This window comes from Euleptes europaea, chromosome 19 (assembly GCF_029931775.1).
Source record: "Euleptes europaea isolate rEulEur1 chromosome 19, rEulEur1.hap1, whole genome shotgun sequence".
Lineage (NCBI taxonomy): Eukaryota > Metazoa > Chordata > Lepidosauria > Squamata > Sphaerodactylidae > Euleptes > Euleptes europaea.
Genome location: NC_079330.1, coordinates 21,102,889 through 21,115,304, shown reverse-complemented (window position 1 = coordinate 21,115,304; position 12,416 = coordinate 21,102,889). Strand labels below are relative to the sequence as shown.

Below are 12,416 nucleotides of genomic sequence, written 5' to 3'. Positions count from 1 at the left end.
TGCCAGAGCGGCCATTTTTTTCAGTGGAACTGATCTGTATCGGCTGGAGATCAGTAGTAATAGCAGGAGATCTCCAGCTAGTACCTGGAGATTGGCAACCCTAATAAGAGTCCAAGAAAAGAACACTGAAGCTTGTGTACTAATGATGATGACTCCAACACTAAAAAATCTTGTGATGGTTTTTTTGAGTCATCATTAGAACACAAGCTTCATTATTCTTTTCTTGGACTCTTTTTACGTTTATATGCTGCATGTGAGGTTAGACATGTAAAGATTTATTACTATAAACCAGGTGTATTATTATTTTTTATTACATAAACACTTTGACAATGTTTGCATTTTGAATTGTCACTTTGTTTATACATTTGGTCATAGTTGCCATGCTTTCCATACATTTTGCATGCTTACAGCATAAGCTGTTTGTTAAATAGCCGCCAGGTAGTGGCTGGAGATCGGTTGGGATTACAACTGATCCCCAGACAACTCAGATCAGTTCCCCTGGCGAAAAAGGCTGCTTTGGAAGGTGGACTCCATAGCATTTTACCCCGCTGACGTCCCTCCCCTCCCCAAACCCTGCCTGCCTCAGGCTCCATCCCAAAAATCTCCACCTATTTCCCAACCCGGAGCTGGCAACCTGTCCAAGCCATTTCTCTGTTGCTTCCCCAGGATGAAAAGCATTCTGCTTGAAGTAGTTTGTGTATGTGTTAAGTGCAGTCAAGTCGCTTCCGACTCACTGCGACCCTATGAATCAGTGTCCTCCAAAATGCCCCGTCTTTGACAGCCTTCTCAGATCTTGCAAACTGAGGGCTGTGGCTTCCTTTATTGAGTCAACCCATCTCTTGTTGGGTCTTCCTCTTTTCCTGCCGCCCTCAACTTTTCCTAGCATGACTGTCTTTTCTAGTGACTCTTGTCTGCTCATAATGTGACCAAAATACGATAGCTTCAGTTTGGTCATTTTAGCTTCTAGGGTCAGTTCAGGCTTGACTTGATCTATAACCCACTAATTTGTTTTTTTGGCAGTCCACGGTATCCGTAACACTCTTCTCCAACACCACATTTCAAAGGAATCTATTTTCTTCCTATCAGCTTTCTTCAATGTCCAGCTTTCACACCCATACCTAGTAATAGGGAATACAATGGCATTAATTAACTTAAACTTGGTGGCCAGTGACACATCCTTACACTTCAGAAAGTTTTCCAGCTCCTTCATGGCTGCCCTTCCCAGTAGTTTATGGTCCATAAAAACCACAAAATTCAGTAGAGTAGAGCTAAAAAAAAACAAACAAACCACAACATCAACAAAGGTATAAAAAAAAACCACGCAGCGAGCATGAGAAAAGTCATATGGAAGATAATTCTTGATGAAAAACTGCAGCTTACAAACAATATCCTTTTCATTCTTTTCTTGGGAAGGAGAGCCCCTTTGCGTGGTGCAGCAAGGTTTTCCAGCAGAGTGTAATCTTCTAATTCTGCGGCTCCCCCCTCTCTCCTTATTGCAGATGTTCATCGTCGACAAGATAGAAGGAATTAATTGCAGCCTTCACGAACTCACCATCACCGGATCCACGTATGCCCCTGAGGGGCAAGTGTGAGTACTGATCCGTTTTTGCCTTGCCTTGGTTTTACGTTGCTTTGAATGTGTGTTTTAGAAAGGTTGCTAAGGCTGCCGTCCATTTAACGTCGTTTGGGTGAACTGAAAAGGCGCTTCCCAATTAAACTGTCAGCAGATTGTGGAATTCAAAACAGAACAAAGACATTTTAACTTTAGATACTTAAAAAAGCCCCCTGCAAATTGCAAACAGCACCTTAGAAGAGGCATTCCTACCAACACAAGGGGGAGGGGGGTAATACTTCTTCTGGGGCAGAATTAGAAGAGGTATTCTGTCATGTAAGTGCCCTGACCTGGACAGTCCCAGGCTAGCCTCATCTTGTCAGAACTCAGAAGCTAAGTAGGGTCAGCCCCGGTTAGCATTTGGATGGGAGTCCTCCAAGGAACACCAGGGCTGTGATGTGGAGGCAGGAAATGGCAAACCATCTCCAAAGGCCTCTTGCCTTGACAACCCTATCGCAGGGGTGTCAAACATACGGCCCACAGACCGGATCCGGCCCCTTGAGAGATCCAGCCTGCGAGCCAACTGAGGCAGCCACCCCCCACCCCCATTCTCAATCTGGGCTGGCAAGGCAAGGCATGGCCCGGCCCGATCAAGTGGCATTTACGGTATGTCATCATATCCAGCCCTCGTAACAATTTAATTTGGGGCACAGAGCTGTCTCACTTATCCACCCTTTATGCTTCAGCTGGCACACCTCTGTGGCCGATGTTATCATTCCATACCATGCAGGTAGCTTCATACCTGACTTCAGGCACTCCCTGAGGTATTTCTGCTTGTCTACAATGAAGCTTCATTGAAGTGATCTGTCGTCCATCCGTTCTACGAATACAGAATATTTTGGTCTGTGTCTTTTTTTTGTTTTTTTAACTTTTGTCCTGTTCCCACTCTTGATATATTTTTTTTAATTCCATGGGAAACAACTGACAGAATAAATCTGCTCTGAGGAATGTGTGATTGTTTTCCCAGCCCAAGAATAGTCGATGGAGTCATTTGTAGCAGAGGGGAGAAAAAACATGGCTCTCTCCACTTCTCTAGATCTGTGGGAACACAAAATGAGAGGATCCCGCCCTTCTGTTTCTTTTGCTGTTCCATAATTTTGCTCTGTCTTGTGCTCAGTTCTTCCCGATTTCCTGTTTTAAAGAGAATAATTTCTAAAATTAATTCTGGATTCGAAGTGTTCACAGTTGGTCACAGCATTCAGTTCCCTTATCATTAGCTGCTTTCTACCCTTGTGTTTGTGATTTACATGCTTGGTACAACGCCAAACAGTGATCACATATGGTTGCATCAATATTTTTGTGACGTTTGAATGAGGCGCATGTGCATTCCTGCACGTCGGAAACTGCCACACAAAGAAAATCTTGACAAACCAGATTTACAGTCACCTCAAGATGGCTTTTTTGCGGTGTTCCATGAAGGTAGACTACATTACTAGCAGAAAATAGCGAAGACTTGAAACGACTACTGCTGAAAGTTACAAGAGAAAGTGCCAAAGCAGGACTGCCGCTGAACATCAAGAAGACAAGTAATGACTACAGGAGACTTACACAACTTTAAGGTTGACAATGAGGAAATTGAAATGGTTGAAGACTTTCTATTTCTTGGCTCCATCCTCAACCAAAAGGGAGACTGCAGCCAAGAAATCAGAAGGACATTGAGACTGGGAAGGGCAGCCATGAAGGAGCTAGAAAAGATTCTGAAGTGTAAGGATGTGTCACTGGCCACCAAGATTAAGTTAATTCGTGCCATCGTATTCCCTATTACTATATATGGGTGTGAAAGCTGGACATTGAAGAAAGCTGATAGGAAGAAAATGGTTTCCTTTGAAATGTGGTGTTGGAAGAGAGTGTTACGGATACCGTGGACTGCCAAAAAAACAAATCAGTGGGTTATAGATCAAATCAGGCCTGAATTGGCCCTAGAAGTTAAAATGACTAACTGAAGCTATCGTATTTTGGTCACATTATGAGAAGAGTCACTAGGAAAGAGTCATGCTAGGAAAAGTTGAGGGCAGCAGGAAAAGAGGAAGACCCAACAAGAGATGGATTGACTCAATAAAGAAAGCCACAGCCCTCAATTTGCAAGATCTGAACAAGGCTGTTAGAGATAGGACATTTTGGAGGACATTGATTCATAGGGTCGCCATGAGTCGGAAGCGACTTGACGGCACTTAACACACACACACACACACATGAAGGTCCACAATGGAAACACAAGGGTGGAATATTGCTAACAAACAGAAAGAAAGAAAAGTTTGAGCCAATGGAGCATGCACAGCTATTCAAAATGTGAAATTAAAAAAAAACAACAATACAGGATTTTGAATACACTAAATCCACTTTGAGAACCAAACCAAGTAATTTGGAACTCCAAAATCTGGGCAGATATTCTAGTGAGGAGAATTTCAGAAGCATCACTAATTGGGAATCCACATTTCACAAAAGAACACAGAAGCAATGCACAAACTGGAACCACTTCAAAAAATGTGGCTTGCAGACACCCAACTGTGTTTGGGGAATGGCTCAAAAGGAAAATTGTGCTTGAGATGTGAAGGGTGAAGAATGTCTCTTGAAGAATGGGGTGCAGATTGCTGGCCCATTAGATCTTGCTACAGTGCAAAGATGTTTTTACTCAAAGGTAGTAACCCTATGAGGAAAAACATTTTTGCATTGGAGCAAAATGAGAAGACAAAGAGTCAGTGGAAAAGACAATAATGCTAGGAAAAGTTGAAGGCAGCAGGAAAAGAGGAAGACCCAACATGAAATGGATTGTCACAATCAAGGAAGCCACAGCTGTCAGTTTGCAAGACCTGAGCAAGGCTGTTAAGGTTAGGGCACTTTGGAGGATATCAGTTCATAGGGTCGCCATGAGTCGGAAGCGACTTGACGGCACTTCACACACACACACACACACACACACACACACACACACACACACACACACACACACAGTAACCTTATGTATTTTACTCTAGACTATAAAAATAAAATTCTGCTTCAAGGCAATCCAAATTCAGTTCCATGAAAGCCTGCATTATGTAGCTTGTAGATATTATACATATTTGGGCCCTTTGGTTATGCACAATTCTGCAAACCCCACTATTCTGGGTAGTTGACTCTTGTTTTTAAGCCTTGGAGGAGAGCCAAGCACTGTAACAGCCTAGAAAACTTTTTTTCATCTACCCTGTGGTCTGACTTCACTCACACTTCCAAGCAGATCTTCATGAGGGCTAGAAACGTGTGGGCGTATATCACTTTTCTCGGGGAACTGGATTACGTTGCTCAGTACCTACCGCGTTCTGCGCTTTTATGCACTCCTGCAGAATTTTGTCGCGCATACAGATCTGATCACCACCTCAAGTATAGGACTGTTGGAGCACAGAAATGGGTAGTCTGTTCTCTCTGTTGGATTGTATAAACTTCCCACACACACACACACAGACTGGAGCTCCGTTAATTGGCAAGGAACTATTCCATCACAGCTGTGCTCAGTCCAAGAGACATTTGTTCATGTCTCACGAAAGGGTACAATTTATCACTCGCTTAGAAACAGCTAATTGATGGAGATGTTTCAGCCTTCCTTTGACCTGTCCCGAAATGGCTTCGCTGAGCTCAGATTTAAAATAAGGCTCTGAATCCTGGAATTTTTTTCCCCTTTTAAGTGCCAGGCCTCTGCTTGGGAAATGGAAAGCCGCTGTAAAGAGTGATCCTGAGAATGTGCATTGGGTTTTGTTTTTTGCTTAGAACTAGATTAGAAAAGATAGAAATCTGAAAGCCTGCAAGGTATAGTGGTGAAAGAAGTGTTGGACTAAGAGCTGGGAGACTTGACCCTCTTAGATCCTCCTTCAGCCATGAAGCTCTCTGGGTGACCTTGGGCCAGCCACACACTTGCCATCTAACCCCTGACAAGGAGCCATTGAGGGACCACAGGGTTGTTGTGTGAATAAAATGAAGAACCGCTATGATGCTGCCCTGAACTTCTTGAAGGAAGGGTGGGATAGACATATACTAGATAGATATCATATCTTTTTACTGTGTAAAGAGTAGCTATGAATAGGGTTGCCATCCTTCAGGTACTAGCTGGAGATCTCCTGCTATTACAACTGATCTCGAGCCAATAGAAATCAGTTCCCCTGGAGAAAATGGCCCTTTGGCAATTGGACTGTATGGCATTGAAGTCCCTCCCCTCCCCAAACCCCACCCTCCTCAGGCTCTACCCCAAAAACCTCCTGCCAGTGGCAAAGATGGACCTGGCAACCATGGCTATGGAGGGAGGTGGTGTAGTGGTTAAGATCGGTGGACTCTAATCTGGACAACCGGGTTTGATTCCCCTCTCCTCTGCATGAGTGGCGGAGGCTAAACTGGTGAACCAGGTTGGTTTCCCCACTCCTACACATGAAGCCAGCTGGGTGACCTTGGGCTAGTCACAGCTCTGTTAGAGTTTTCTCAGCCCCACCTACCTCACAGGGTGTCTGTTGTGGGGAGGGGAAGGGAAGGTGCTGGTCAGCCGGTTTGATTCTCCCTTAAGTGGTAGAGAAAGTTGGCATATAAAAAACAACTCTTGTTCTTCTTTCTGCTCTCACAAGGGCCACCAAGGTGGCTAACAAATTAAAATGTACATGATAAAAAAATCACATTTAAAAACCTTTAAAACCAACCAACTTCCAACACATCATTAAAACAATTAAAACGAGAGCAAAAATGCATACATCTATCAGGTTGTTCAGCACGTCATCTCAGTCAAATATTTTCCCCTCCGGCAGATTAAATTGTTCTTGTTCTTGTTTTGTTTCTTTCCTTTTAACGACAAGGCTGAAGAACAACGAGCCTGTTCAGTGTGGGCGATACGACGGCTTGGTGGAGCTGGCCACGATCTGCGCCCTCTGCAATGATTCCTCCCTGGATTATAATGAGGTGGGTTGGAAGGAAAAGAGGCGCTTATTTGTCTTGGGCTGATCATTACCAGGCAATGTCAACTGCTTTAACCCTCTACCCTGCCCATGATTTGAGGTGCCGGTGCCTTGTTTTCTAAGCTTGCATTGGGACTGGCAAAATGTATGAAACAGGGCCTTTTTAGCGATAGCCCCCAAACTGGCGTTCCTTTCCCCAGGAGGTCTCCAGCACTCCACGGCCTTCTGGGAAAGTGTGAAACTTTTTATTTCTTGAAGTGGTTTTTTTTTTGTTTGTTATGTAGATTCTGTTTCTGATTGAAGGTTTTATGACTCCTCCGCTTTTGTGACTTGAACCCGTTGCATGTGCTGAACCGGCTCATGTGAAAAAAAATATGTCTGCTAGTTATCTTGCCGATTTGAGAATTATATTGCAAAGCTTCTGTCTTTTCCTTTTCATTGATGGAATTTCCCCCCTTTCCTTTCCTGTTATCAGTCCAAGAAAGTCTATGAGAAAGTGGGAGAAGCAACCGAAACGGCCTTGACGTGCTTGGTGGAAAAGATGAACGTTTTCAACACAGATGTTGACAAACTCTCCAAGGTGGAGCGTGCCAATGCCTGCAACTCAGTGAGTAGGAGAAAAAGTCAGCACGTTTGTCTTATTCCAGTTCAGTCTTATTCCCGTTCAGCAAGATGACAGGTGAAATGGGAAGGGAGGTAATGTGGTTGGAGGATGCAGATAAAGGAGTTAACAGTTTGGAGTAGTTCAACATTCACAGATTTTGAGAATTTATGGGAATATTTGGTCATGATGACAGAACTCCACGTAGCTCAAATCGTAATTAGCTTGCCAATTGCAAGTGGCATTTTTGAACATTAAAAAAATTGTCACTGAGCTGTTGCTTTCACTTACCTGTTATGCTGTTACACTTAGGGTACTGCCTTCATGATCCACGGTGAGGGCAGGAATCAGTGCCCTCACTCTGATTTGGCTTCAAGGTGCCATCACACAGCCAGATCTAGTTGGCCACATAACACCAGCAGAAAGTCTATTCAGAGTGAGGTCAGTTGTGCCTATGCTCACTCTGATTTGGCTTCATGCTGACAGTGCATCATCACGTCGGCTGTGTGCTCCCTGATTGGGTGATCTCCAGAAGAAGCCCTTGTTTTGTTTTTGTTTTAAATGGTACTAAAATTGTAGATTAAAAGGAGAGGGAGGAGCTGCAGGTAAGCAGCGAACTTCATTCAAAAAAGTATAAATGGGGATGCATTTTGTAGAAAGTTTACAGTCTCTCCCAGAACATGCAGGATTTCCTATCATGTGTCATGACATCACAGTGAGCACATACTAAGTCAAATATTGGTCTGTCTAGCCCAGAGCTGTCTCCACTGGTTGGTTTTCCAGAATCTCAGGTGTAGATATTTTTCAGACCATTTAAACTATAGATTCCCGGAAGTGTATCTGGGGTCTTCCATGTGCAAAACAAGCACTCAACCACAGAGTTGTGTGCATTTCTAGAAGGGGACCTGGCTTAGGGACAAATCACATGATTGACATGCAGAAGTTTCCAAGTTCGGTCTTAGCAGGAGTTGGAAAAGACCTTTCTCTGGCTTGAGATGCCTGGAGATCCACCACAAGATACAATTTCAGGTAGGTTGTTGTATTAATCTGAAGTAGTTGAACAAAATGCAAGTTCCCTAGCAACTTAAAGACCAGCAAAATTTTCCAGGGTATGTAATGCTTAGTGCGTCAAAGCTTTGTCAGATCTGACAAAGTGAGATTTGACTCACAAAGCTTATACCCTAGAACATTTTGTTGGTTTTCAAGGTGCTGCTGCACTCAAATTTTGTTCTACCACCAGATACAGTAGATTGAGCTAAACTACATGGACTCTGACTCAGTTGAAGACACCTTCAGATATCCACTTCACCAACCCACCAGGAGCAGCTAATCAATGTTATACGTGGGTAGTGAAATTCGTGATTGTGTAAGTGACCCTACACTTTGCAGAAGGGGAAGAATGAGACACAGGAATTCCATTTTTGATGACAGCCCAGTATCTTCTGGGTGACCACGGCCAGTTCTTAATAATGATCCAGAGAAAGGCTGCTGTCAGGAGATGCAGGGTTGCCAATTTTGATGGCAGCTCTGTGTCTCCCGTAATCTGTGGTTTCCCCTGATAAATAGCAGTCAGGACCTAGCCCCAACGAACTTCTCTTTATCTGTTCGGTGAAATTCACCTGACTGCAACTCTGATTCCCTTTTGCCTCTCTCCCTGCAGGTGATCAAAAAGCTGATGAAGAAGGAGTTCACGCTTGAGTTCTCCCGTGATCGCAAGTCCATGTCGGTTTACTGCACCCCAGTAGCCTCTAACCACAACTCCTCTGGCAGCAAACTCTTCGTCAAGGTGAGGCATCTGCATGTAACATTGTCTAGCTCAGCGCTTCTCAACCTTTTCTGTCTTATGTCCCACCAACCATTCTTATCAAAGAACCTGGGCTCCACCATGAGAGAAAAAAACACACTTTATACGAGGAGGACATAGATAGGTTTACAGACATTCTGTTGCCTTGACGAGCAAATTGGAAAGTTGCAAATGGATAATCCATGTGAGGAAGGGTTGGCTGGGGACAACACATCACACTGGCAGGTGGGCATGGGGATAGAAGGAGAGTGAATTCTTATTGTATGAAAATCATGTGCCCCACCTAGAAGAAGAAGAAGAGTTGGTTTTTATATCCCGATTTTCTCTACCTTTAAGGAGTCTCAAACCGGCTTACAATCACCTTCCCTTCCTCTCCCCACAAAGACGCCTTGTGAGGTAGGTGGGGCTGAGAGAGTTCGGAGAGAACTGTGACTAGCCCAAGATCACCGAGCAGGCTTCATGTGGAGGAACAGGGAATTGAACCTGGTTCTCCAGATTAGAGTCTGCCGCTCATGAGGAGGAATCAAACCTGGTTCTCCAGATAGGGTTGCCATAAGTCAGCTGTGACCAAAAAAAAAATGCCCTTGCTGGTGTCAGTTGGCAACGAGAAGGAATTTCTCAGCTGGAGAGGGATTAGGCATGAGAGAGGTAACTGGCCCATGATCACCCAGTGGCTGGATGGGAAAGCTCCCAGGAACCCCATCCATGCTGCCAGGAGTTCCTTGATAGGAGAATTAGTTTACCTGAAAAAAACCCACTGTTTATCTGTACCTTCGAAGCAGCTGACGAGTATTTATGCTCAAAAACCCGCCAGCTGTCACGAGCTGAAAATTCAGCAAGCTGCTCGGATGTGACTGAATGCATATGGATGTATCTGTTCACATGCTGAGATTTTCGAGCCACCAATGCTGCTTCCTGACACCTATCTTCTGGTGAAGCCCCCAAGGGATAAATAGTAAATCAAAACGAAAAATTGGTTTTGAGATTTTCGAGTTGAGACTTAATACTCTCTGTGAGACTGTGGAGTCCAGCCATGAACCTCGCTCATTTTGTGAGCAGGTTCTCAAGTAGATACCCCCTGACTGTGCTGGTGCAAAAAGCAGCTGAGGCATTCTTTCCACCATTGGTCTTTAACAAATGCATCCGACTGCGTAGGTGCAAAGTGGGGATGAGATGCACTTCAGGTTGTTCTGCGCTTTATACACGTCAATCAGTCTAATGACCTGAACAACCGTGACTCTGGGGGTGCAGCTTCTTCTCCAGTAAATTATACTATTTAGTTCCTGCAGCGGTCAATGGCAACCATAAGTCGCAACACCTAAGTGGCTATTACGCAGGTGAAAAGCTGCTCAGCGAAGTACTTTGCTTGTGATGAACTTTGCCAGGGACCATCAGGGCATGCTGATCAGGAGCTTGCCTCGAGTGTAATTGAGCAAAATACGTTCGCTGCAAAATTCTCAGCATGCCTACTTACAATCCATCACAGAAATTACAACATCTAAAATCACTTGAAAATGTATTTGGTTATTGAAGCACTTCTGTACTGCCTCTCTTTACCTGGCAGCAAACCCAAGGTGGAAAATTAAAACGAAAAGCAATATAATATAGGAAAAAAAGACCCGTACCGTCTAAATAACCTTCATGACAACCATGCCCAATATGATATTCTTCCTGGAGCTCTATCTACAAATCAGCTGGCAAAACCCCAACTGAAATAATAACCACTTTCCTGAATTCGCGAAAGTTGACCAGGGAGGACATTTTGTATGCACAGTGTAAATCGTTCCAGAGAGGAGAGCGTCACAGAAACACTGTAGATTTTACATATGTACCTTATGATATGTAAAATCTACAGTGTTTCTGTGACGGTCTCCTCTTACATATGTACCTTATGATAAGGAGCCCTGTGATGCAGAGTGGTGAGCTGCAGTACTGCAGTCCAAGCTCTGCTCACGACCTGAGTTCGATCCCGATGGAAGTTGGTTTCAGGTAGCCAGCTCAAGGTTGACTCAGCCTTCCATCCTTCTGAGGTCGGTAAAATGAGTGCCCAGCTTGCTGGGGGTAAAGGGAAGACGACTGGGGAAGGCACTGGCAAACCACCCCGTAAACAAAGTCTGCCTAGTAAATGTCGGGATGTGACATCACCCTATGGGTCAGGAATGACCCAGTGCTTGCACAGGGGACCTTTATCTTTACCTTTTTACCTTATGATAACAGCGTATCTGTAACAACAATAGCTGGCCCAAGTGGGTCTATATAGGAAGATATAGGGAGCCAGCGTGGAGTAGTGGTTAAGAACAGTGGTTTGGAGCAGTAGACTCTGATCTGGAGAACCAGGTTTGATTCCCCAACCCTCCACATAAGCAGTGGACGCTAATCTGTTGAACTAGATTTGTTTCCCCACTCCTCCACATGAAGCCAGCTGGGTGACCTTGGGCTAGTCACAGCTGTCTTAGAGCTCTCTCAGCCCCACCTACCTCACAGGGTGTCTGTTGTGGGGAAGGGACGGGAAGGTGATTGTAAGCCGGTTTGATTCTTCCTTAAGTGATAGAGAAAGTCAGCATAGAAAAACCAACTCTTCCTCTTCTTCGTCTTCTCAAATGAGAGTTGCAGGTCCCTGGAGTTGTGCTGGGATAGGCAATAACTAAAGAAAAAGGGTATGGGGGGCGGGGGCTTGGTAGGACCTCTGAACAGGGTTCCTTTGTTAATTCAGGGTTTCCTCATCTTCATCCTGGACTCACCTGTTAGCAGTCACACAGGGAGTGTGTGCACATTAGCCCCCAAATTCTCCGTCAACCTGGGTTTTTTTAAATCCTCTGTTACGATCTAAATAGGGTTTGCTGTCCTCGATTAACTTTTTCCCCTGGACCATGATGTATAGTGCTACAACAGCTGATGTGGTTAAAAATTGGGAGAACAGCGCCACCTAGAGGAATCATGCAGGTCAATTCAGGCAGTTGCCTCTTGGACTTGCTACATTACTGGCTGTGTCAAGTTGGGTTGCCAACAATCTAGGGGGAAACATCCTTGTCCCTTTAATAAAGGTTTATGGGAAGTCATATACCAGGTGGCATTATCTTCCTCCATGGAAAGCTTCACCTGCCCATTTGCACACCTTAAGGTAGAGGTAGTCCCCTGTGCAAGCACCAGGTCATTACTAACCCATGGGGTGACATCACATCTTACTAGGCAGACTATGTTTACCGTTTGCCGTTGCATTCCCCAGTCGCCTACATTTTACCCGTAGCAAGCTGGGTACTCGTTTTACCAGCCTCCAAAGGATGGAAGTCTGAGTCAACCTTGAACTGGCTACCCGAAACCAACTTCCTTGGGCATGGAGGGGCCGTGGCTCAGTGATAGAGCATCTGCTTGGCATGCAGAAGGTCCCAGGTTCAATCCCCGGCATCTCCAGTTAAAGGGACTAGGCAAGTAGGTGATGTGAAAGACCTCTGCCTGAGACCCTGGAGAGCCGCTGCCGGTCTGAGTAGA

The 12,416-nt window shown here is 44.7% G+C and overlaps 1 protein-coding gene across 1 annotated transcript in view; it reads left to right on the top strand.

The window, feature by feature from the left end:
• The window catches only part of ATP2A3 (ATPase sarcoplasmic/endoplasmic reticulum Ca2+ transporting 3), a 74,385-nt gene that overhangs the window by 40,786 nt on the left and 21,183 nt on the right, over positions 1–12,416 (top strand). Inside the window, exons 7-10 of the mRNA XM_056865641.1 lie at positions 1,500–1,588; positions 6,424–6,526; positions 6,998–7,129; positions 8,784–8,909. Of these exons, the coding sequence (XP_056721619.1) occupies positions 1,500–1,588; positions 6,424–6,526; positions 6,998–7,129; positions 8,784–8,909 (450 nt within the window). The remainder of the gene's footprint in view (positions 1–1,499; positions 1,589–6,423; positions 6,527–6,997; positions 7,130–8,783; positions 8,910–12,416) is intronic.